The 27,067-nt window shown below is 39.2% G+C and overlaps 1 protein-coding gene across 5 annotated transcripts in view; it reads left to right on the plus strand.

Moving 5' to 3' along the window:
• Positions 1 to 27,067, plus strand: part of LOC145983923 (phosphatidylinositol 3-kinase regulatory subunit alpha-like) — a 521,211-nt gene that overhangs the window by 476,370 nt on the left and 17,774 nt on the right. For 3 of the 5 annotated variants that reach the window (XM_083117077.1, XM_083117079.1, XM_083117078.1), the window contains 2 exons: positions 6,731 to 6,778; positions 20,473 to 20,576. In XM_083117077.1, the coding sequence (XP_082973203.1) occupies positions 6,731 to 6,778; positions 20,473 to 20,576 (152 nt within the window). Of the gene's footprint in view, positions 1 to 4,472; positions 4,582 to 6,730; positions 6,779 to 19,646; positions 20,577 to 27,067 lie in introns of those variants that run through there. The other 2 variants (XM_083117080.1, XM_083117076.1) reach the window with 2 other exon arrangements.

The following is a 27,067-nucleotide window of genomic DNA, read 5'->3' on the forward strand; positions in this document are numbered from 1 at the left end:
ACATGGAACTGAAAAGAGAAATTTGCATGAGTAATGTAGCAATGTGGCCCAGTGTAATCAATAAGGGTGCGATTTTGCTCTCACGAGAGAGGAAATGGGCAGAGCTGAGCTACAAGAACAGGGCATCAAAAACGCTCAAATTCGTCCACGATGCAAGAATAATGCGACCGGTGTCCCTACTCCAGTTTCGTTTTCCTATGGGCCTTCCTTCGTTATTGTACTTTTGCCCATAGCTGCCCTTTTTGCCGAACACGGGGCCTCCCCGATGGCTTAGTGGCAACGTCGCCGCCTTGTAGTTAAGGGGTCTCGAGTTCGATACCCGGTGGACGCACATTGCACAGTGGTTCGGATACCACTTCCTGAGTCCAGTCTCTATTAACCTCTCTGTTCATAAAGTGGACTTACAACAACAATAATTGAATTCGTGGGGTGTAAGGGGTGACCTGGTAAGGCACCCAAAAGTCAACATCATGTCGACGTAGTACACTGGTAACTGCAATTTTGCAGACCAACGAGTCTCTGGCGTTTAAACCTACAGCCAGTGTGCCCTTAGGGCCGTGCGTTGTCCTGTGTTTTGTCCATATCTGTGCAGAGTGCCCCTTTAGAGCCTCAGCTTTTAAACTAGGCAAGAAGATTTTAGTCCTCAGAAAGAGTATCTTAGTTCTTGTTAAGTAATGAATGAATGAGTGATTATTTTTTAAAAATTGCGTTAGACACTTTTTATTAGACATATTTTATGGGTAAGGAGTTTTTAGCCCTCAGAGACAAGTGCTGATTTAGTTACGGTAAGGAGCTGGACCCCGTATAATGTGACGGGTGCAAAATAGCCCAAGTGTTGTGGCATCCAAAAATTTTATTTCAATCAATTCAATTCGTATCTTCTGTTTCAGTGTGTTTGGAACACGTTTCTCTGAAATAGATGGTCTGGTCATTAAATAAATTCTGATATATTTAAAACATGATTTTGTAACAGTGAATAGTTTTCTTCATCGTCCTCCGTCTGTGACTTGGAGCATTGTGTGATGAACTCAAGATCTCACCGTCGAAGTTCGAGCTCTGACCAGGGCATGATTGTTTCCTTGTGTTTAGTCTCTCATGTCTTTCGTGTAATTGTCATTCCTCATCGTCGCAGTTAACCTAAATACGTAGAAAAGTGACGTGAAGTGACCAAATACATTAAAATTGCGTCCAACGTTGCGTTTTGGACTATGTATATATATATATATATATATATATATATATATAATAAAATTGTTACTCTCACACCTGGTTCTAAATGACCCGAGGAAGTGTTAGTCCACTGAAATTACACGAAACCTATTTGGAACAATGCAGTGTTTCAGCACCGATACATTTCGTACATACAAATACCTTCGTACAGATATGACTGGAAATGAAATATAAGACCAATAATTAAAATGGTGTTACAAGATATTTCACAATGACAGTTTGAGTAATTTGAAACTACTACAGGTCAGGTTAATTTTAAAATAACGTCCTGCTATAATTATTATCATAGCAAATAGCTTTCGTTGTGCGTTCTGATTAGATGGTTCTATTAAAATACCATTTACTTTCTAAAGTTTATATTTTCCCTTTAATCTTATAAGAAAGTTTGATTATGAGCATGTAGTATATCCTTAACAAATTTGTGAGCAGAATAAAATTATTTTCGGAGAGAAAAATGTACATGCTCTCATCAATCATTTTTTATGTAAATATGGAAATTTGCTACAAGAAAGATTATATTTTTATGCAGTTCTCTATAAATCTGCTGAAACTGAATAAATTTCATTGAGAATTTTTTCATATCTTTCTGGGATTTTACTCAAAACGAAACATACTTTCTGAGGATTCTCCAAAATATCCATGAAATTGGCATACAATGTTGCCTAAAGTGTTAATAATTTAAACTGAGTTATTCAGTCTGCGAGAATAATATTTCTAATTTGCAATAAAACTGTCATCAAGATATGAAATACTGTAATTGCTTTTGTTCATGAATATCCTATCGATAAAATATTGCAGCGTAAGAATTTCTTGCTGAAAATATTTTTGCTCCATCTAGTTTCAAGGTCCCTCTGCTCTTGGGCAGCCCCAAGCAATAAATTTGACATGTTGAAATTTTTGCTATAACAACAAAACATCCCGAATGCACTGCTTACTAGCCGTTCGCTATTACTCACCCTTTCCTCTCTCCACATTTCCTACCTTGTACAGCTCTTCATGGTTAAAACATACACTAGGTGATACACAATAAGATTTTGTAGTGCTTTCGGTTTATTTTCTTTTGTAAATTTGATGGTGGTAATTCTTAGCTTTTTCACCACGACGAACTTCCCTTGTTGAATATTTTAACCAAAGCAACACGTGGATCTCATTTCTATGTATTTCTTTCACATTTGACATTCGTTTTATCTAGCAGTAGAATTGCACAACATGCAACAATTTTAACAGTCCCGACCCACTGTGTGCCTCCACCGTGTATCGAAACTGGAACATCTTGATTATAAGGCGGCGACGTTACTACTACGTCATCGAGGAGACCTTTGCACCGTTTATTACGAATTTGTTTAACACTAGCTCTTCTTATAGGCTTTTGGCACTAGGCGATCTTAACATAAAGACAAACATAATGAACAGCAATACTTGTGTAAATGGGATCGGCAAGACGGATTTAACATGTAGTCAGGAAGGACATTGCCGTTGTTACTGCCTTTAAAAAACTCCGAAATTCCTAAAACTTACACTTTTATCCTGAAAACAACCTTGATTTTTACCATTATCTGGCTTGTCTGTCGATAATGAGTATGTAGGAACTTTGGGCTATATTTTAATAATTTCTTCATTACGATGACAATTTCCTCCTGAATGTACTTCCTTTACTATTTTCCTATACTCAAATTCCAGCTGAACCTTTAGATCTCTCTTCACAATGCCCTGCATGTCTATCTGCATTACTTTTGCTCGTTCGGGAACCTTTGGTGTGCCTTGCTAACTGATAATCTCTTCGCTTAATCTTCAAACGGACGTCAAGGGTATCCATGGAGAGGTTATCAGTGGTTACATAACGTAAAAACAATACTACCACAACCAGTCTCCGTGGTCCAGGGCTGAACGCTCGGATAAGACATGGATGTTTTCTTCCGCCCATTCTTATTGTTGCAGATAACCTAGCGGTGACGGGATTTCGATAATCGTATGATAGGCAGCATTATTTTACCAGAGTCATGTAAAAAGTCATGGTATTTTTTATGAATCATATTAGCCCAGTCTAGTTCGCTGCACCTTTTGACACTAGATGCAGTGCAGGTGCATCCTAATGTCAGGCTGGTGCAAGGAAATTGTGTACAACCAAGTAGACTCTGTACGCAAGAATTGTGGTGTTCAAGTTCAGAAGGTTCAACAAATTCTGCTTTCAACGCTCCAGAGCATAGTACAAACGATGCAGACACCAAATACCACCACGTGACACCAAAGAAGTAGACGACTCTGTTGCACTTTGTAACCAACTAGACACGTGAATTCAAAGAAAGTCAAAGACTGCGGCGAATTAAGACGGGACTATTTTCAATAGACGCGTCGGTAAATTTTAGTGTTAGTTACACTTTCTTTGAGAAATTCTAACGGTAACTAGCTAGTTTTAAATGTAGCTGTAATTGTAACAGAGGTACTCTACGATGAAACTAAATTGCTAACTTGAAAATTTGGAACGTGATGGAAGAGCTAAATTTTGCAACTCGTTTCCAACTATGTCTCTTCTCTGCATGTTAAGGTGAAAGGGTTTTCGTAGAATCGCCTAAGGCAAGGAGGCTAGGCTTCGGTGCATGATAAATTTAGAACGTCCACGTTCTTTTGCAAATTGCCATTGCATGCTAAGACTTCAATAGGCACTGTTTAATAACAGAAAGTGTTTAAGGCATATCCATATGTAGAGTGAGTAAAATAAAATGACAATTCAAGCAAAGTTTACATATGTTTATTTTAATGTAATTAATTATGATTGATTGTGTCTAATATGTTTGCAAGAAAATTCCCAACAGAATGCAAGTGTAATTGTAACTTAGTTACTTTTTGTAATGAGTTACTTTTAACAAGTAACTTTCCCAACACGGGTAAATTTAAAGTTGCCATAATTTTGATGTACAAGGTATGAGGTGGCAGCGAGTTATCGATGTTATCTAAGACAAATGGGACAGAGATCGTCTTCGTCACCCACTCATGGCTGCTGGTGATGTAAGGGTTGCGATGCGAACCGCTACCGGCAGACAGCATGGAGCCCATCGTGCGGTTTTCTTTTTTCTTTATCTGCTCCCAAGTACAGGCGAAGATAAAGGCACTCTTTTGTTACCTGTTCCCGGTAGCCCACTCCTGCTGCTGATGCCCGTTCAGAAATAACCGCTCAAGAATTCTGGCAGCATGCCGATTAAATTGGCTTCTCTTTATTTGAGGCGCAAGCGGAGTGCCCGTACGCAGCTCTGGATCTTTTCACTCTCGGAGTTGGTGCCATGAAACTTCCGTGTGAAGAGGTCGATCCCGATTCGGGAAGGGATTCACCTGATGTAGAAGAATTGGACAATTGTGAGTAGGCGGTGATTGATTTTAACGTAATTTGTTTATAGATTATGTAGCGTACACCATTACACGTGCCTTACAAGAATTTAAGTTGGCGACAGAAAATTACTAGCAACATTATCAATGTGCACTGAAGTCGGTGACCTATTTGTGACTGCTCTACAAGATTAATGATGGGTGCTGCCATAACAGTAACGGAACAAGAAAATAAGTGCTATCGGCGGCTGATCAAAATACGCACGTGAGTTTGACGTGCTAATAAATATTGAATTTTTTGAACCAAGAATATATCCTCCAACACCTGTCAGTGAAGGAGATGGGATGAGTAATCAGTGAATGATTCGGAATAACAGTAATGATGTTTCGGCTTCATTAAGTCCTGTACTTCGATTTGATTCCTCGCATAAAGTGAAACTTCCTTCATTGTGTTTTTATTTCATTTTGTCAATACAGTTAGGCATTTTCACGTTTACAAATGTAACTCCTCTGTTCTTACACGATGTTAGCTGATTGCAGTGTCAGCCTCTTCACAGAATCACCCATAACTGACATTTGTTCCGTACTTCCATGTCATTTCGTTTCATGCTGATTTTGTAGGAACCAATCTCTGTGTCCAGCTATGGGGATTTCGCATATATGCATAAACTATCGTCGTGAAAGGGAAGTTAAATTCCTGATCGCGCAAGTACCACAGTTAGATAGATCATGTTGTTATTGCTATCCGGATGGAAACAAATGCTAGAGCCACTTCAGTGGCCGAGCTTGTTAATAGCTCGATTCATGATCTACTGCTGACGGTTCTGGGTTCGAGAAAGAGTAAAAAAAAGGTAAAGATAAAGTGCTCCCCTGTGCTTAGCACAACGCCATGAAGGCGTATAGAGGTGTGGGGGTAACGCCTCACACTTTCTTGATCCGGTCGTGAGTGGGGGTGATGTGATCAGCATCACGCCCCTGACCGCCTTTACCCCCCAGGTACCCATGTCATTCGACGCTGGGTGGGCGCCGCTTCCAACGTTAGAAAAGTTCCCAGATTTGAATCGGCCGGGGATCGGACCCGGGACCTTTAGCATGGTAGTCAGACGCGTTACCGACTGAGCCACCGCGGCCAGTGTATGCGAGTCTAATTATCATTCATTCTCTTCGTCGAGAATAAGCAGAAAAGCAACACTAAATAAGCTAACATGAACAAAATACAAGCATACTTTTCTGTCCTTGAACATTTTCTCCGGTAATAACATTTATTATTAAGTTACGAATAAAAAAGAAACTATGTAAATGAATGCTCCTAACATTAGAATATGTTCCATTTTCATATATATATATATATATATATATATATATATATATATATATATAATATATATAATGATTATTTTGTGATATCGCACAGCCATTCTTGGTGTAGTATCTGATCTTTATTTTGCACATCTGAACATAATTTACTCTGTACTATATTTATAATGTACAACATAAACGCACGGCACATCCGTTATTAAAGCCACCAAGTGTGTGATTGACAATCCTTCCAACGATGTTAGAGTTTGTAGAAACTTTTGTGTTCGTTCAGAAAAACGTAATCATCGCTAACTACATTAGATCACGATGTCTGCATAACGATAATGCTGACCTTTGCTGTCTAGGGTAGACTGTCTTCACTTCGTAAATTATACAAAATCCCATTGTGTAATATGCGAGCTTGCATAGAGTGACCAGACACTTGATAATGACATACCATTATATCCTTAGACTTATATATGGAGTTTTATTTTATTTCTAGCATTGTGTCCATTTATATTCAATGACACATACCGTGTGTTCTTTTTACCACAGAATGGAACCTTTGTGCTTGCTGAACAGATCTGTTTTGTGAGTTGACGGCTTATTATCAGTGCACAAATGACTACGTTCATTGTAATGCTTGTGCAAACTTTACTTCCACTCTACTTCTAGCGAGCTTTGCCATATTCCATGTCTGGTACACACCGAATAGTATTGAAATGTGCCAAAATAAGGTTTTATCAAAATATCTAGAGATGCCTGAAACCATTATTGAATAGGACGAAACTTTTTTTTTAGTTGTTTGTAAAGTTAGATTTTTCATAATTAACATGTGTAAGCTATTTATGAATCTCACTATTTTTCATTATCTTTGCAGGTAATGATTACATCTGGGGCACAGGAAAAGTTGGTGTAAAGTGCAAAAGTAAGTTTGAATTGTGTATTATATTTTAACTTTAAGACAAATTTAGTTTTCTTTTAAAAATATATTTTGAAGCAGTTAATTATTAATATGCATTCACATCTCATCTGGATCAGTGGTTTTGACATTTAATTACTTGCTTGGTTATCGTTTTCTACATCGATTTTTTTTTTTTTTTTTGCAATATATCAATGTTTTTTTGTTAGTTTTTATACAATTCTTAGTGGTCTCTACACAGGTTGTTGATATTTAAAATTGTACTTTTTTTTAATACAGTAGAGCGTCGATTATCCGAACGTCGGTCAACCGAACGACCGCTTAACCGAACTGTGTACTCGCTCGCACCTGTTACTCTCCCACCCTACCGTCCATCATCCCCCTCACTCCCAAACCAAGTTTCCCACAGTAGTCGCCGCACTGAGCCACCGCTGGCGGAACATTGGGGCCTTCATAAGGCGCTGCTGACCGGCCAAGCCGCCAGTCGCTGTGTTTCAACAATCAGCACACTTCTGTCGGTGTATGTATTGTTCATGCAAAATGCGTATGTAATATGTACATATTTTTGTTTAATAAACTGTACCACATACTATATATTCCTACTAAAGTTGCCTTTGTACGTTACTTTGTAATACTTAAAGAGATGCCTGTTTTTATGAATAAATTTACTGTACAGTACTTCTTTTTGGCAAATAAACATGTACAGTTCGATTATCCGAACAAACCAGTTTTCCGAACACCCATGTCCCCCAATTACTTCGGATAATCGACGCTCTACTGTACTTTGAGTTTAGTTTACTTAATAACTGCTTGTTCAGAGAGACTGCGCGGGACTGTCATATACAGAAGGATCTCCCACAGTGATCGAACTCAGATCTACGCACGGCGTACTTAGTTGTTATTTGAAGTCAATTTGTATACATGAAATCGTACGTACGTTGAACAATTGCTGATTTACGGGGCCGGTGGTGGTATATTTCCTCAGTTCGATCCTGCTTCAAAATATTCGTCCAGTTTCAATGACGACTCCACAAAAAGTGAAAAATATGTTTGATCAAGTCATTGCTTGCCATTGTCCATTAATGATGAAATACAGAGTGTTTCAAAAGTCGCGCAACCCAAACTTTGAATATGAAAACCGTAAGAGATATTTACACCGGGTTTCCTGCATTATAAAGTCTTATACATTGAGATATTTTTGTTTGCTATATACAGAAAATTACATAAATTAATAACTTGCGGAAGGCAGCGTTAAAAAATTTCCAGAATGCCACTTTTCGGTGGAAAAAGTACATAAGAAATTATCGAATGGTCATAATTAGACGTCTGACGACTGATGTCATGTCAATCTGATATTTGCGACCAATGTTGGTCATGTGCAGCATTTGATGGATTTATGACTGGCGATTATATGGGTTAAGTGAAAAAGTACCATTTGAGAGGCCTATCATCTTAGCTGGCGACACTAGCAGGTCGAAATTTTGTCAGTAGACTCAAGCAACATGTGCCTAAATGTTAGCCGTACAATTACATGAAGTATTTGCATTATTATTGTGATTATTACATTCAAAACATGATTATGAAGTGCTAATAAGCATCCAACAGTATTATTTAGAAAAGATGTGTATTAGTGCTTGAGCTTGAGACTGGGAGTATAAATCAATCAAATTCATTTCTTATAGAAAACTTGGCAGATGTTCCCGCCTTTGATTTGATTTGGTTTCTTTTACCTCGCTTTTTATGATACTTTTGGCTCATCGCGAAGAAGATGATGAATGATGATATCAAGAAATTGACGAATTGACAGTCTCATGCCCAGGACGGTATTCGAACCTGGGACCGCACGCGTCATAGCGCGCTGTGCTAACCACTCCGCCAGCTCTTGCCTTCAGCATTTTAGAGATGGTGCATTACTCTTTGTTTTAATGTTTTGGCAAGAAAAAGATTCGTGATGAAAGCCTGGAATCCGTTCCACAACTCACCTGGTCAATAGCCCGAGAGAATCTTTCCATCATTCGTCGCCAGGAAAGCTTCCAGACTTACTTCAAGAACAATGCACGTGTACTCTTTAACCTGTGAGTAAAATATCAGCCCATCCTGGAATTAAAATCGAGTCCCGATTAGCCTGTCTGTGCAAAAAGTGAACTTAAACAAGCTTTACCAGATGTTCGCTCCGCCCCTCGAATGCATTTTCCTCCTTTCATCCCATTTCCAACTGATTCAAATTTCAAGGCTTGTTTGCCCCGTGTTTGTAGAAAAAGAAATCTCGATAAAAGTAAAACAAGTAATGTTTCTGAAAAACGTTGAATTAAATCAACATCCGTTCCTTCGTCGCTGCACGGTGTCCGACGAGAGCTGCGTCCCCCGAGAGCTTTCAAGGTAACCTCAAACGTGCTTCGATGGTAATTTCCACCGACGGTTGTTTGTTCTAATTATGCAATTTTCCGACCGTGCTATCTGTTGATGTTGCACCTCGACAAGAGGAAAAGCGTCCCTGGAACGAAGGTTGGACATTCGTTTGCTTATTTCCTTTCATTTTAGCACAAAAGACCAAAACTGATCTATTGAGCCACATTTTATGGGATGTATCCAAGGCTCGAAACGGAACGCATTATTTTTGTTAACATGGTGTTGATTTTCTTTTCGTCAGGTTAGTAGAGCGACGAGAAACGACAAGTGAAATGGTGCTCTATATTACAATTAACAATAGTTAATTTTTAAAATAGTTACATAAACATCAAATAGTTATAAATACATTTGGCACGAGACATCTGGAATTTTCTTCCCTGCTTAAAATTTAAACACGGAAATCGTGAATGGTAGTCTGCTCGCCCAACTGGGGAAGAAATTTAATTAAATGTCAATATCCTCAATACTCTGTCTTAATATTATTACTGGTTAAATAATGTATTTGTGCAAGCGAATTATTTCCATATTATTATTTTGCGTACGATCAGGTATTGCATTTATTGACTTATTGTTTGACTGACTTGAAATTTGATTGTTGAGTTAATCTGTCCAAACAATCGAATCCACAATACACGACAAATAATAATAATTAAGATATAAAAAAGTGAAAACAATAATCACAAAGCATAAAAAGAGAAGGCAACGTAGACGCCATCATACTATGCTAAGCTCTCTCGCGGTAATAAACACATCTTCACGTAGAGGGAAGCTTATATGAATGCTATACATAATAATGTACTATTATAGGGTGTTAACAATTTAATTCACACTGAAAAGGAAAATGTAGTGAAATATATGAAAAAAATAACGAACCGGAACGCCGTTCCGGACCGCTCAGGTCCATTTCGAACTCTGGATGCATCAAATCACATGTTTTTTGTGATAACTTGTATTGTGATAATTTTGGTTCATAATAATAATAATAAATTCCTAGGTTCAGCGGTGAATGACCCACCTCATGCATCAAGGACCATAGTGAGTCAAATGTTATGAATACCAACATTCAGGTTAGATCAACTTTGTAAAAATATTTTCAGTTCGGAAACAGTGAGATGAGTGTGTGGGTGCCATTGCACAATAATCGCTGTTAGTATCAAGGCCAGTTCCCGCAGAAGATTTGGTTGGTTGATTTATTTAACGCCGTTTATATGCATCGTTAAGTTAACCGCAACTGCCGACCTCCGTGGTGGAATGGTTAGCAAAGGGCGCTACGACGCCAGGGATCCCGGGTTCGAATCTCGACATGGGCATGTGTGTTCTTTGTGAGTGTCCCTTCTATAATTTCATCTTGTCAACACTCATCCTCGTCTTAGCAATTAACCAAAAGTGCCAGAAAAGCGAAGTAAAAATAAACCAAATCAATCGGTCAAGTTAACCACAAATACAGTCCCGGAGAATTAACTTGAGACAAATGGCTGCCGGCGCCGCTGCAGGAGTACCAACCTACAGCGAACGCTTGACTCTCATGCGAATCACGGGAGCTGACAACGGGAGATGGGAGATTTGAAAAATAATTATATTGTTTAACGGAAATATCACTGTATTAAGAGGACATGCAAAAAAAATTATAAGCATTATAAGTATTCTATCTTACACAATAAATGGATAAACAGTTTCTTCTTTACCTTTAATCCGTAATTTGAAAACACCGAGGCTGTATGCACTGCCGCTTCGCTTGCTTCACCAGTCACGTGAGTCCTTTCAACAGTTGGTAACATTTCGCGCGCCCGAACATTAGAGTTTCCATTGGCCCGTTACAGCGGGAAGTCCCCCGCTCTAGCCAATTCGAGCGCAGTTGCATCACTCACAGAACGTCTGTTTCTTTCAAGTTAATTCTGCTGGACTGTAGGGAAGTGTGATAATTTGAATGGAAAGAAGAGAATGAATCTGAAGAAAAACCTCCATGGCCTTCGCTAACGTACCGTCAGAGTATCGCCTTAAGGACTCACGGAACTCATTCTGTGATAGATTTGTCAAACTAGCCGATAGTAAATGTAGATAGATCATCATCCAAATGGATTGGAACGGCGTTCCGGTTCGTGAATATCTGGAACCTTCTCGTTCCGTCTCGTCGCTGTCAAAATCTGAGATGGGGCCTCCCCGATGGCGCAGTGGTAGCGTCATCGCCTTGTAGTCAAGGGGACCCGGGTTCGATACCCGGTGGAAGAACATAGTGGTTCGGATCGCACTTTAAACTGTAGGTCCAGTCCAAATTAGCCTTACTGTACATAAAGTGGACTTAAAACATCAAATAAATAAATCAAAATCAGAGACAAGAAAAAACAGACAACAGCAACGAAAGTGAAGCGTTCCGTTTCGTGAAAATTCACATTTCGAGCGCTGCATAGTTGTAAGCATATGCTCGGTAGGAGAGACTACACATTTGAGCCGCAGAAATATGGTGACGTCTAAACCTTTGCGCTCTCACTAAATACAAAGTATTTTAGTTGTTTGAATGATTCCGGCATAAAACTCGTTGTTTTGGGGTATCGCAATGGCACTAAAGCTCTCGGATGTGCATGCGTTCTCACATTCTCGATCCCGGTAATAGTTGCGATGATGTGATCAGCATCACGCTCCGGTCGTCTTTACCTCCCCCTCACAAGACTTGAGCCCAGAGCTGTTCAGTCCGCAATCAAAGCGAGATGCCTAGATCGTGAAATACTCGCTTCCCTGCGTGGCGTTAAACTGTGCCATTCAATGAGCTAGCTATACTCTTCTTGTCTGTGGAATCTGTGGAGCAAGGCCGCGCATAACAGAAGAGAAAAGGTTGAAAGCGAGTTGGCAGAGCAAACCAGTGCGCACTGCTACAAACAGCTGGTAGCTACAGCCGCATTTTTCTTTTCATGTACTCACTTCCCCTCTCCCGAGTTCATTGGTCGAGCTCTCCGGAGTCGCCACTTGCGCAGAGATTTTTTCCGTTCTTTCGCTCCAGTGATACCCGGGATAGAGTATAGTACATAGCCGTGGAGGTCCATTCGTTAGGGGATTTCATTGTCACGCGGGAGACCCGGATTCGATTCCAGGGAATCCAGGGTTGGAATTTTTCCGGTCCTGTCCCTGCATAAAGCGGCTCGGAGGTTCACCCAGCCTAAAATAAGTAGGCACCTGGGGGGCAAAAGCGAATGGAGCTTGGTGCTGGTCACATCACTTCCAGAAATGCCCTATATTGAGAATGTGTGGGCCCTACCTCCCAAGCGGCCCTCCCCGATGGCGCAGTGCTAGCGTCGTCGCCTTGTAATCAAGGGGTCCTGGGTTCGATTCCCGGTGGAGGCACACAACACAGTGGTTCTGATCCCACTTTAAACTGTAGGTCCAGTCCCGATTAGCCTTACTGTGCATAAAGTGAACTTAAAACACTAACTCAATCAATCAACCTACCTTCCGATCCCCCCCAGAAGCCTGTGAATTAAAAATTTCATTTTGATCGAGCTAGTTCAAGGAAACATGTGCGACTTTTGGCATCTACCAAAAAAAACTGTTACTGATTTTGTTGATCAGTGCTTGATCAAAGTAAATTACTGAAACAAATGAATATAAAATTCGGATTTAGGCTACAGATTGTGCAAGTAGGGCGCGCAAAAGGTTAAAACTTAAATTAAAATTATAAATGATTTAGAGCGGAGAGGGTATCACCTAAATGTTGGATTTTCTCGAACTTTCTGTTTACAAACGGCTTCACATTCCCAAGTTGCAAGTGATTTCAGTGTGTGACAAGTGTCAGAGATGTGAGAAGCAAACACGTGTATTGGCGTGCATATGAGGAGGGCGATGTTGAATTTATTTTCCATCTTTTCTTGTCCCAGCTGCCGTGTGAAGAAATACGAAATTGTGTGACGTGGGAAGAATGGGCAAAGAAGTACTGAAGTCGCACCCCCACTCCCCTGGCTACGCTTCTTGAGAAAAATGCACTTATTTTTTTCTTCCTATTTGATCGATATAGCCTAGTTTTCATATTTTCTTCGCTAGTTTCATGTTTCAGAGTGCACTTATTGTTGTTTCCTTCTGTCCTTAGAAGTGATTATATTGAAGTATGGTGCAATGACAAGTACTTTCACAGGCAATGCACTGGAAAGCTTGGATTCATCGATTCGAACCTTAGTTTACATAGAACGCCCTGGACTGCATTTTGCAGACTAACGAGGCTCTGGCGTCTGGACCTACGTCCACATGTTTTTGTGGATTGTCCCTTCGTCCATTTCATCCTATTCCCATTCGATTAAAACAAATCAATCGAACCTTAGTTTAGGTGGTGTTTTTGTCGTCTACAGTAAACTATTTCATTGTCCACGCTGGTGTAGCAGTTAATCGGATGTTTTGATTGGTCTTACCTTTACCCGTTGAACAAAGATTGAATTCGAAAGTGAACGGTTATTACATCTGGTGATATCCAAATGATTCTAGTTTAAACGTTTGCATTGCCAGGGTTGTCGATTCTTACCGAGCTTTTGCATTTTAACTTGTGTCACTTTTCTGCATCACGACGATGAGTGTCAATGATCCTCAGATTAAATCGATGAAGGTGCACTGGTGGCGAAGTCTTTGAGTAGGACACTACATTCCTTTAGTCATTATTGTCAACATTTGTACTAATGATCGAAAGATATTGTGTAAACAAATTCGGAACTGAGTGTCAATTGAGCATGGCATTTCTGCCTTTCGTACCAAATCCATCCACCACTTTTTGGAATGAAATCACTATAGATACTTTTCTGTAATAAGTGCCACCGAACGTGTGACATATTCACATTCAAGACTTTGCAGGTTCAAATCCAGCAGCTGACCATCCTCCCTCAACGTTTTTCTTTGTTTTCCTCATTTATCCCTAGTAAAATGCTGGAATGGTACCTTTAACGAATGGTACAAACACTTCTTTGTCCATTTCCTTCTGTCGTCGTCGTACATACTTCTTATTCACGGCTAACCTAATGGTACACATACGAAGCTTCGATTAAATCTACATACCAACCGTAGTAAGTGCCATAATTTTATATTCAGCATCGATACAACGAACGATGGGTTTCATTGAATGAGCGCATGCAAAGTGCAGTACTTGTGTGGACTCAAAACAATCCCGTTTTAAGATTTCACATTATTACCAGTTTCGCGCTACACGACTTGATTGCTGTCCAACACGTTACCCTTTTGCATTCTCCAAGCTTATTTGGGTCTTCTCGATTATCTAGTGACTAAGGCTATCACTTCGTAATCAAGACACGTCGGATTCTCGATTCCTTCCGAAAGCACATTTCTGTCGTTCGTATCGCTCTACACTGTAGATACCTGCTATAATATATTTATTTTTACCAATCTTATACTTTTTCCTTACTTGGGTGCACGGGGTGGGGTGATCCTTTCTAAAGACACCCAAATGTCAACCTCATTTCCACGTAGTACACCCTGGACTGCATTTTGTATACTAACGAGGCTCTGGCGTCTGGACCCGTGGCCAGTATAATTATCTATCCATGTGTGTTTGTCCCTTCATCTCATCGTCTAGAGCCCGGATTTTTATGTAATATCAAAGTACAAAATATGTAACAATAATTGATAAAATATGTACCTAAATATGTATTATCAAAAGGATATGTAGCTAAATATGTAGTATCATAGAATATGTAATATTAGTAATAATCGAGTATCCAAGCCATTTCAAGAATTCTGCTAGATATTTATTTTATTTGAACATATTCAACGTGCACATATTTAAGCAACCAATTTTTGTCAACTATTAATTACTTTTTACATCGCAAATTATTCTAGAATATGTAAATATGCACGAGAGCTCTTCGTAACTTTCGAAACAAATTGTAAAAAAAGCGTCTACAGAAAGAACAATCGAATGAAAATGCATAGCTACTTTTGTACTTTTTTGTACAAGGGAACATATTGTGTAACTCGCTACGTACAGGAAAGTAGCTTTCTTGTCCACCGATCCCAAGTTTCTAGGTGCTTTGCCTAAACCTAAAAGCGAAATATGTAACCAGAAAGGGGAGGGGAGAGAATCTCCAGCATCTTTCGATAAATAACAGTTCCAGAATTTTTTCAGCCTTTCTTTCGACTTGGCAGTCAATTTTAGGTGACCGTCATCACTATGCATCTCATTGATTAGAAAATATGACATCACATGAGATACAAATTTTCTTCATCATGTTTCAGAGATCGAAAATATAGGAAAAATTGCCGAAATATGTTGTTTTATGTAAAGTAAATTAGCAAATATGTGATATCCTGGCAAATATGTAAAAATATGTAACATGAAACTTATGCAAAATGATGTCAGTTACATCATTCGTTGACATTTTCGTGTTCAAGGTATGCATCTAGAAAGGAATGGAATGTGTAATTAGATACAAATCCTATCTCTACACCATTAATTCTCATCTTTGCAACCAAAAGTGGCAGAAACGTGAAGTAAAATAAATCAATTCGGTCAATTCAATTTGTCCTTACCAGCTACATTTCCACAGATTCGTAACGTATTAAGGACTTAGTGGTACCGTTGTCGCCTTACGAACAAGGTGTCCTCGGTTCGGTACCTATTAGAGGCATGTAGTGGTTCTCATCCCATCTTAAACTGTAGGTCCAGTCCTAATTAAAGTAAAATACTTAGAAGAATATTTGGACGAAGATTAAGGGATGAAGAGACAGGTGAGTGGAGAAGGTTACATAATTTACAACTGCATAATTTCTATTCATGTCCACATATTATTAGAATAATTAAATCAAGAAAAGACAGATGGGCAGGCCATGTGGCACGAATGGGAGAGAAAAGAAGAGTTTACAGGATTCTTGTTGGGAAACCTGATGGTAAGAGACCTGTAGGAAGGCCAAGACGAGGGTGGAGAGATAACGTTGAGATGGAAGGTTTGTGTTGCTGCAGCCATAAACCTTCGGGTTTAAGAATACTAGAGAGTTAGCTAGTTAGCTTAATGAGTTTCTAACTTATTAATTACCGGCTGCACATGTACATGGCCGTTCGGTAACCCTGTGTGTGTATGTATGTATATATATATATATATATATATATATATATATATATATATATATATATATATATATATACAGTATGTGTCACCTTATCCGTTACTAATCGCAAAACTTGAACGAATTATAGGCATACAAGAAATTTCTTCGTATACTGTAATTTCAACTTTATTGCGCTTTCATGCATCAGGTACTTGAAAATATGAGATGGTCAGCCCATTGTTCTAGGTCATCTTCACATAGAGAACTATCAAAGCATTTGATATGTTTTTCGAGTAGGTGATCGTGCACTGATAAATTCCTATACCACAGTTATCTTCCTTCAACGTGGAAGGTTAACTGAATAGCGGATGCATTTTTTTTCAAAAGATAAGTTCTATACTTGATGCACATTTAAGACATTAAACTGCGTAGTATAATAGCAAAACAAATCACTTAACTTGACTGGGTTTCTCTGACCTTATAATCATAGAGTGAAGAACCTCTTCGCTAGCAATCGATCTTCTTGTAGACGTTGTTAGCTAATACAGGATCGGGGAAGGTCCTGTATAACAAGTATAAAGTTTCAGGACAGTACTTTCGTTATTGTTTGTACACTTTTCTTTGTGCGTTTTTAATTATCACGGCGTTCTTCTTTGAAAAGCAATAACCGCTGGAACTAGTAGCTTTATTTTACCACCCGAACTTAATTTTATGGCACTAATAAACAAAGCTGAAAGCATCCTATCTGTGCATAAGTTTTTCCCCATATATCAGGAACTATTATAGCTCATGATGTGGGTGGGTATAAAAAAAAATATAGCATGCATTCCTAAAACAGTATGTGCCTAAAGTAATATTTGATTCGAAGATTAAGGTGTTGCACCTTTCAATTGACGATAACTTGAACACTGACCATGCTTTCCAGAATTCACCAGCGTACTGGTGAAGCAAAAATGGCTTCAATTTTGGTGAAATGTGGAAAGTTTATTGCTGAAAGATTAAGACTATATTTCGAAAGCGTGTGTATTTTCGCGTTTATCAGGAAAAAAAGTTGGTGAGTGACGAGATATTGAAAGATATTTTATGAAAAACATATCACATCGCGATATCTCGTTTTATGTATTCACTGCAGTGTGTAACGGGTGACACTTTCTCAAGACAACCAATTGTCAACCTCCCTGGACTGCAGTTTGCAGACTAACGAGGGTCTGGCGTCTTGACTCACGAGTATAATCCTCATTGGAGCTCGTGTTGTGTGCTGTCCATCTGTGTTTGTCCCTTCATCCATTTCATCTTATCACAATTCATCCTCATCTTCGCGATTAGCCAACAACCATGCAGGTAATTGGCGTTCTTTGCAAAAATAGCAAAGATAGCGTATGGAGGCTTTCCTGCCAGTTGCGACAGGACACAGACACGTCTTTTGATGAAAGAACGCCACCTTTAATTTTGCATGTAAATGAAGGTGCAGTACTATTTAAGATATCGATAATACATGCTTGCATACAGATTGTTCGTCCTCACTGCAACCAAATCGGCGTGACATTTCCTGCTATCGCATACAGAACAGATATTGTGAATCAAAACAAGATTCGAAGAAGACGCCATTTTGATTCATCAGCCGCACCACCTGTGCAGGCTGGTGCAATTTGATGACGTCATGGTGTAACGTGGTGAAAGCTTTGGTGGACATTGGTGAATTACGGAATGCCGTAGTGATGGGCCAGCCCGTGCACCAGTGTATTCAGGGCGGCGTGTCTGGTTGCCTGCAGAGCTGCAACCTGGAAATGCCGGAGGGTTAAGTGGGTTGCGCAACTTTCAGGATATGTCGACGACAGGCGCTATGGAATTGAATAGAAATGAATTGAAGTCCACTGCACAAAAGTGGGATCCTAACCACTATGTGCCTCCATCGGGTATCGAACCTGGGACCTTACAATGTATCGCTGTATGTAATGTTATTTTAAGTGTTCGGCATATTCTTATCGGATGTGTCAATTTTACTTTCCTCAGACAAACTTAACCTTCCTCAGACAAACTTTTAACCTTCCAAACTGTCTTATCATCCATGTTAAGAGATGATGACAGTGTTTTAACAAATGTTTTTAGCTTTTTGAGAAGAGCGGGCCTCTTACACTGTATCGCAGAGAGTTTTTAATGTGATGTGTATATCCTTTGCAGGTCCTTTCACAACCTTGCACTTTAGAACATTCTCAAGGGGCTTTTTACACTACACCCCTTTTTAACTGTAAGATAATGATTTCAGATAAGGTGATTTTTCCTCGTATTCTTTCAAGGGTGCGAAATGGCCATATGTGCAGACGCATCCAAAAATTTGCCGCCAGTAGAAAAGAACATCGGCTGTTGTCTTTCGTCAGCATTGTTGTTAGGAATTGTTTCTTCTTTTTTAAGATACAAACAATATATGTCATTGGCCTGCACTAGAAAAGTCTGTTCGTTTCGAATTACAATACGTGGTTGTTGTGGTCAAAGCAAGTAAAAATTAAGGAAGTCACTAGTAGTCTTCAGTTTCGTTGGTTATTTTCACAGAAGCCTACTAAAACTTGATTGGTATTTGATGTAGTGCAGGTTTCATGCATTATTTTCAGCATTGCAGCCCGTAAATTTGATTCCGTACCCCTTCAGTACCCCCTACACGATTAATCCTTGCGCTGCATTCTCGACCAAAGGGAACAGATCAGATGGAAGGAAGTTGTGGGGGGTGGAGAGACCTGTTACGCAAGCGCGCTTATCTTGAACAAACTGCGCGAAAACTTCCAAATCGCTAGAATGCCGAAACCTGTTCAAGTCCAAATGTTTTAGGGCGGGGAGAGGCAAGGGGTATATTATTTGAACTTGACCCTACTTCGTCACCCATCCACCATTATTTTAGCCTGTGATTTCGTTGCAAGCTGCGTAAACCGCACGTCGGGTCAGAAGTAACGTTGTTTCATATATTTTTGCCAGCGACAAAATTCGGCACATTTGTTTTAAAAACCGATGACCCCGTTGTACTGAAATCGCTGTAGCGATCTACAAGCGTATAATCGAGGAATGTTGATTTCAATTACCGGTCGGGGCCCCTAGTGATTCGGATTCCACGTTAAAAACCATAGATTCTTGCCGGGTTAACCTCTGCGCGTTATTGAAAGCGGGCTCTTTCTAATGTTGCCTATTTTTTCCACTTGAAACAGTTCATTTGCACCCTTTAGAGTGTAGCGATTGAAAGAGTGTTATTGCACTTCCACGAATGCAATCAGGCCAGGCTATAGCTGTTTTGTCGACGTGACATCGTGCACTTGTGCACCGATGTTTCGTGTTACAGACACATCGGCGCGCGATTGTAATGGATGCGGTTCTAAATCCTGCCGCTAGATGGTGGCACCTTTCGCTGGCTTTCTGCGCGAGAGAACGCCGGCCTGGAGGGGAAGGTTGTGCGATCGTATCTGTATTCCTGTGAAGTCGGGCAGCTTGTGCGAGGTTGCGCTCAGTCGATTGACTGCAGATGTGGAGGTCGGGTGATAGTGTCGTTGCGGCAGGCTCTTTGCCGGCGAGTGGAATAGTGTGAGTAGTGAAGCCAGATAAGGATACACAAGCGGACTTACCATCAATGTATATACCAAGTGGACTGGAAGCTCAGTTCTGTTACAACGTGAGCTATCCGATGAGCGGTTTTGTTGGTGATGTGAGTGGGGAGGGCGCAGGGATGCTGTACGAGGCAATGAAACGTGTTGGAAAGATTCAAGAGCCAAATATTCCCGTCGAAAGAAACGACTGTATAAATGATCTCCGTGGTGATGTAAGCAACGTGAACGTGGACAATAGAAATTTGGATATATGTTTTGAAGCCAAGCGCTACGACTCCAAGATGCCACCGTCCGTTTCTCAGCTCAACATAGACTCTGAAAACTACATGCTTCGCTCTTGTGGGCCAAGACCGAGATCATCCAGTTTTACCAATGGCACCAAGAATAATCAGTATCAAGCTCATAACGACACCGAAAGTAAAACTTCCGCCAGCAGGAGCCCAATCGACTTGGATATGTTCACCGTAAGAGAAACCGTCAACTCGTTGGCTGCTGCGTTGGCTCAGGGCTTGAAGCAGCCCCAGTCTCCGGCGTCGCTTCAGCAATCGCCGACACTTCCACTAAGTCCCGTACCTGCAGTCTCTCCCACCTGTGCTAGAACACTTTCATTTCACACGCTACTATGTACGTGTCATTTGTCGTGCTGCTGTATGTGTGCTTCCCTTTGCTTTCCAGACTGTCACGCGTGTTTCCACCTGGTGTGTGTGAGATTTGGATCCAATCATGTTTGCCAGAGGAACAATGAAGCATTGCCACCAGTTACACTAAATAAGGATAAGGTAAGTACAAAATGATGTGTTGTAATATTCTCTTTCCTCGTTACTATAGAAAAGTTCTCACTTTTTTTCTGGTGATTGAAAATGCTTGTCTTTCGTTCATTCTATGTAAAACAGTTGTTTTAGTTGTCGGGGTAGAATCAAGTGAAAATCAGTTCTTTTTAATGTTCACTGCGTATCTCTTTCTATTATGAAACCGCTTAACATTTCCATTATACTTTTTGATATATCTCCCAATTTGTATATTCGTTTAAACCGGCATTCAAACTTAGCAGGAAGTTGCGATTTGAACTTCGATAGTTTCATCATTCATTTGTTTTCTTTCGGTGTATTAGCACAATAAGTAGGGCAATTTTGTTAAATATATGCATATAAAAACAGAAACGTTGTAACCTTTTTTAAAGTATATATTTATTTCTAACGACGCATCATTAGTAACAATATTCAGAGCAAGATCTTGCATGGAGTTGAGATATTAGACCATGCAGAATACGTGTTCAATCAAGCATCACCTGGAAAATTGCTATAGTCCAGGCAATGCTTTGTAATCAAGTATAAAAATTGTTAATTCACCACAGAGACTTCTTCGCACCCTGCATACACCGTCTTTTAATCGTAGAGTTCTGAAATTGATTCCTGATTGGGTCACATTTTAATAATTATTTAATAACGTTGGGTCACTGATGCTACACAGTGGGAAAAAGGTTCATTTAGCATCTAAATATTAATGCTTGTGAACGCATTCATTACATTCTTGCAGTATTTTCAGATATACTGAAAAATTAATCGAGAGTTTTGCCCTTAAAATAATGCCAACATTACGAACAGTACTTTATAAACAGAGACTTTTCCAACGGGCGTTGTACCATTTTCAAGAACGTGAAAGAAGATTACAGTGTTTACCTAAGTACATTTAGATGTCAATGAAATTTTTGTTTTCCATAAACAGTTAGATGGGAGATTCCCACAAATACAAAGCAACAGCGCGATTGTAATGTAATTGTTCAGATATAGAAGACCCACCATTGATGGATGCCGGGTATAAAATAAACATTACAAAGATGAAATTAGATGCAGGAGAAAGAGATCGTTTCAAGGATAGTTTTACATTCACCAAATAAAATGCAAATATTAAAAACTCTAGGCTTTATAAAAGTAATAATGTAATCAAGGGGCCCCAGGTTCCATCCTCGATGAAGTTATATTGCACACTTTAAACTGCAGGTCCAGTGCCGTTTTGCCTATCGGAGCGTTGTATTGGAAAATTTTGAAATTGCCTTAAAATGAAAAGAGTAAATTGGGGAAGATGCATACATTATACACACAGGAGTTCACAAATTTTATTCTTGCATTTGCGTAATTCTGTATGACAAAAACTCATCTTCTAATAGTGAAAATAAATATTCCAGCCTAAGTCAATAGTGATTTAGATAGTGGCAAATTATTAGCACTTGTTTTACCGGAATTTTCAGATATCGACATGCTTGCCGTGTTACACATCCCACAGAGGGAATATGTAACGACCCAGTTACCATCTCTGCCGTCGTTTTTTTGCAAATGATTCTATACAAAAACCTACAGTGCGAAGAGATCGTAAAAACAAAAATTGTGAATTTCTTCGGTGCTGCGCTGGCATAGAAGATATAGTTATTCATGTAATTGGAGAAGTTGGGGAAGCAATAGAAAATTCGAAATATTCACGCGCTACTTGTGTCGGCATTAGATTCCACGTTATTGCATATATTCGTATGCTAAATTATAGAAACAATAATTCATATTGTTTTAAATAAAAATTCGTAGACAATGTAACGTCGGGAGAAAAGGAAATAAATGCCTACTTTGCGAAGTGTACGTTTTCATGGACAAGCTGCGGGGCCCTAGACCAAGGATACAAGTTTCAACATCGACCTCGTGGAAGATGCGGGTGGTATGAGGGGAGCGAGTGAGCGGGAGGGGGAAGATGCGGTGTTGTCACATGAATTAGATGTTCTATTGATTTATGAAAAACATGTATTGGTTCTAAAGCAAATAAGTTCGCTGCCTTTATGGATTATACTTATAGCTGTACGAAACTCAAAATGAAGAATTTAAATAAATAAAAGCTTGAAATACTGTACTGAGCCCGCGTGGCAACAGCGATAGCGCGGAAATGCGGCAACGTGAATCGCCTGTTCAGGAGATCTGCTGCGTGATTGGTGTAAGTTGACTTGCGTGCAGGTGCTTAGTTAAATTCTTATTCCCTGAAAGAACGAAAGTTGACAGTATTTAATGACTATTTTGTGGTACTTTTAACCGTATTTTCGAAATGCGAGTTACACTACTTGTCCCTATATGTGTAATTCGAAGCACTTTTCAAGAAGTACCATGTGAAATATGTCAGTTAAAATAACTTCCTTTGTTTGGAACAAGCTTCCCAATTACAGGTCATCAGCGTTACGAATGTAAAAAAAAATCCAGCTTTTTACAAATCTGTCGCTCGCTTATTTTCCGCAACATTGAATACGCACGTCATTACGTGAAGCATGTCGCCCAGTTCCTTCAACGACATTATTAAAATTAATAGAGCGTTCGTTCCTTGGTATTCTTAAATAAGGTTGGAACACGTAAAGGAACGTGCGTCGGGCCTAGGGATGTCGTATTGTATCATACTTGTGCTGTTTGAAACTTGAAACTCGTATGCTACTTGAACGTTTTCGTAATTGGTCGAAAGAGTTTTTTTTGTTGTTGTTTTTTTACAGTGAGCGATACAAGCGGAACTTCGTGTAAATTTCTTATTACCTTTCATACTAATTTACTAACTTTCATACGCGGAGTTGTAGGGGTGTGCTTGTTAAAGGTTGTTGATATCAACATTTATTCGACTTATCTATTTTTGAAACTTGTTTACGGTTTTCGCAACTTCCTGTTAACAGAGCAATTCTAACGCAGACTGATTCCATTAATCTGTAATACACACCTTGCCCCAAAAACTTTTAATTGAACAGCCTTGGAGATTTAACGTAGATGTTGTCATAGCAACAAGACTTCTATCATCGTTTGCATCAACCCCTTGATGTGAATGTCGGAGAATTAGCGTAGTTGCATGCACTTAACTTTTTCTTACAATTAAGATAATAATACCTTGTTGGAGTCGTGACAGTAAGATTTTTCAATATAAAATACATATTAATATTTTTTTAAAGAATGGGGAAACCCCCGGAAAGAGCCCGCCTCCACCCGCATACTTTCAGGGGTATGCGCTTTTGCCCTGGTACCTAAAAACTTTAAACTAGTTTGTCGAATAATGGTTCTCCCATTTTTGTTGCCCTTTGTTGTTCCATTTTGGGCTATACATTTGCAGTTCGAGTACATTTTCTGTTCTAGTTTCCAGGACAGGAAAGGTTTACAGTTTATTCGTGAATCTTCTAACATCTTTATGTATGCTACATATTGCTACAACTCTTTGTATTAAAGTACAACATAGTCATGTAAAGATTAACTACTAATATTTATGTCATATGTAATATGTATTTTAATCATGTGATTTAATTATCTATTGTATATGTTGTACATATTAATATTGATGTATATTATATACCCTTGAGTAAGTCATTCATAGTAGTGAACTCGTGTGGGCTGTTTCTGGTTTAAACAGACCCATACGTGTGTAGCCGTTGTATTTTGATGGCTGGTATTGAATTGTACACACAGTGTGTGATTGACGTTGGAATGCACTCACACATGTCATAACGCTACAAAATGTTGAATATAGGTGTACACCGTTTAGTTGGTCAAGTTGATATGATGACTACCCGAAAATACGCATTTTATATGGCAGTCTGTATTCGGTGCAATAACTATCTTGTTTACATCTACAACTTATTTTCATATCATTTTCTACAGTTGCGGTAGAGTACCAACAACACCTGCTACTGTTTATATTTAAGATTATTTTTTTGTGGGGGCTGATAGATTTTTGAAAGTCTACTTTATCTACCGAGGACAATTGAAATTTAACATGGGGTTATAACTCACCAAGAAGAATCGAGCCCAGAGCTCGTTGACCAAGGTTGTGATGGATGCATTGTAATATTATATCAAAATGGTTGGCACAGCACGCTACGACGCCAGGGGTCCGAGGTTCGAATCCCCGCTTGGGTCATGGGCATTCTTTGTGATTGTCCCTTCATCAATTTCACCGTAACATCACCCGTCCTTGCGATTAGCCAAAGTGGCAGAAAAGCAAAGTAATATAAAATAAACCAAATCAAAGGGGATAAGATGCGTCGATACAGTCATTCTCAAAGATAATAATGGGCAAATTGTCTCTTCATTGTGAAACAAAAACGCCACGAACACAATCGCCAGTATAATTCCATTCCTTATAATCACACACGATGCAAAAGAAAAGTGAATGTAAATTAACCATTCACCATGCCGACCGGAAAGCATTGGTTTTCATCGTAATATTTCGCCAGGGTTCCTACTTAAGTGAATTAATCAACAACTTACAGATCTGTCTTCGCTACGAGCAATAAATCAGAGAAAGTATTCACACATTTGGGGAAACATTTCCACATGATCATTTTGAGAAGCTCTTTCCAAGTGTATCGAAATTTTTCGTTACAGAATATTTATTTTGTGCAAACTGCTGAGGCTGACAATGATATATACGCTACTTTAATTTTGTTATTTATTCATGTACAGTATGTAACATTTTTATTCGTACACATAGAATTTCCGAGGAAAAAATGTCATATCAACTAGTAAATATAATCATTTTCATATGTACCTGGAAACTAATGTTAATCAAGGTTTCACCAACAAATGTCAATAAAAATGTATGTTCAAAGTGTATAAACAGAGCATATAATTTGTGTGAAAAGAGAAAAACACGCTGTTTCATGCAACATTGTTATTCGTACAGGCAAGAGTTTCAATCTTCCTCGCATAAAGCGCCACCGCTATTCGGGCAATTTCGTGCAGTATGCAACTTCGTAACAAGTTTGAACATGCAGGCGCACTGCACTCCCCGTCAAGCGGAATGCTGGCGTAGGTATTGTTGTAGGCCTATCGTCGTGTTCGAAATGGGCAAGGTGAAGGAACTTAGTTCCGATCTGAAGGATGTTATTATAAATTTGGCCCTTAGAGGTTATTCGTTAAGAAAAATTGGACAAACAGTCAATAAATCACACCACAGTCCAATAGATAGTAAACAAATTTAGAGAGGAAGGTTCAACACAGAATGTGCCGAGAAAACCAAGAGAGAGACGGTTGAATAAACGTGTTGAACGCTTTATTTTAAAAAAGAGTGCGAGAAAACCCCCGACTAAGTGTTCCTCAGTTACGACCGTTAGTAGAAAATGTTGCTGGAAAGATGATGTCCGATCAAACTGTCCGACGTGCCTTGTGGAAGCATGGATATCATGGCAGAATACCACGAAAGAGGTCGTATGTAAATAAGGTGAATCGCAGGAGTAGACTTTCATTCGCGAAAGAGCACATCCATAAAGACCAGGAATTTTGGGATAGTGTCATATGGTCAGACGAGTCCAAGATTAATATATACGGGTCAGATGGGATAAATAGGGTCTGGAGAAAATCAAATAAATGATCACATGAACACAGTTCCAACAGTTAAACACGGTGGTGGATCATTAATGATTTGGGGCTGTATGTCGTCCAATGGTGTTGGTACCATCCAGTTTATTGATGGTATCATGCATTCATATGTCTATTTGGACATATTGAAGAACAATGTAAAGCAGAGTGCCCAAAAAAATGGACATGCCGCCTATCTATAGATTCCAACAAGACAATGACAGCAAGCATAAGGCGCGAGTTAACATGAATTGGCTATTATTGTCATTAAGGAGTATATGTGCCTATCGATGGTGGAAGTTTAGTTGAAGATTAAAGGTAATTTTAAATAATTATACCAACGGTTATAAATGCACGAAGATCCCAACTTTTAACTAAAATTGTAGGATTGTCTACAAGATTCGTTCTTAATTTAATGAAAGAAGTCTCTAGCCTAAACAATAAATTCAATCTGAAATAATTATTTCATTTCTTGATAAGTATATTGCCGCAAACTGCAATACCTGACTGCCGTGAAATCTTGGTAAAACTACGTTGGTTTGGTGCGACTTTCTCTTCGACTGGTTGGACGTTACTACTTCGTAAATTGACACCCCCCCCCCCCTTCTCCTCTTATGTTCACTGTATCATCAAACTCTTGGCAACTGAAGGGTAAAGCCGGTCGCCGACTGTTGCCATACGTTCAGCTGTAGGATCTCATCAATTAGGTTCACGGATGTGTAGGCCTGCAGTTCATTGAATGTGATTTTTTTCCCCCGCTACATTTCAGAATAAAATATTTTCTGATACAGTGAATAAAGAAAGTGACAAGTTTTATTGCATTTCACCGAAAACGTATCGTCATCTTTTGAAACTTCGTCTCGTACAGACATGTTGATTTATTTAAAAACCGTGCCGAAAAATAAGTCTGTACT

This window comes from Lepisma saccharinum, chromosome 2 (assembly GCF_977018435.1).
Source record: "Lepisma saccharinum chromosome 2, izLepSacc3.1, whole genome shotgun sequence".
In the NCBI taxonomy this organism is placed as follows: domain Eukaryota; kingdom Metazoa; phylum Arthropoda; class Insecta; order Zygentoma; family Lepismatidae; genus Lepisma; species Lepisma saccharinum.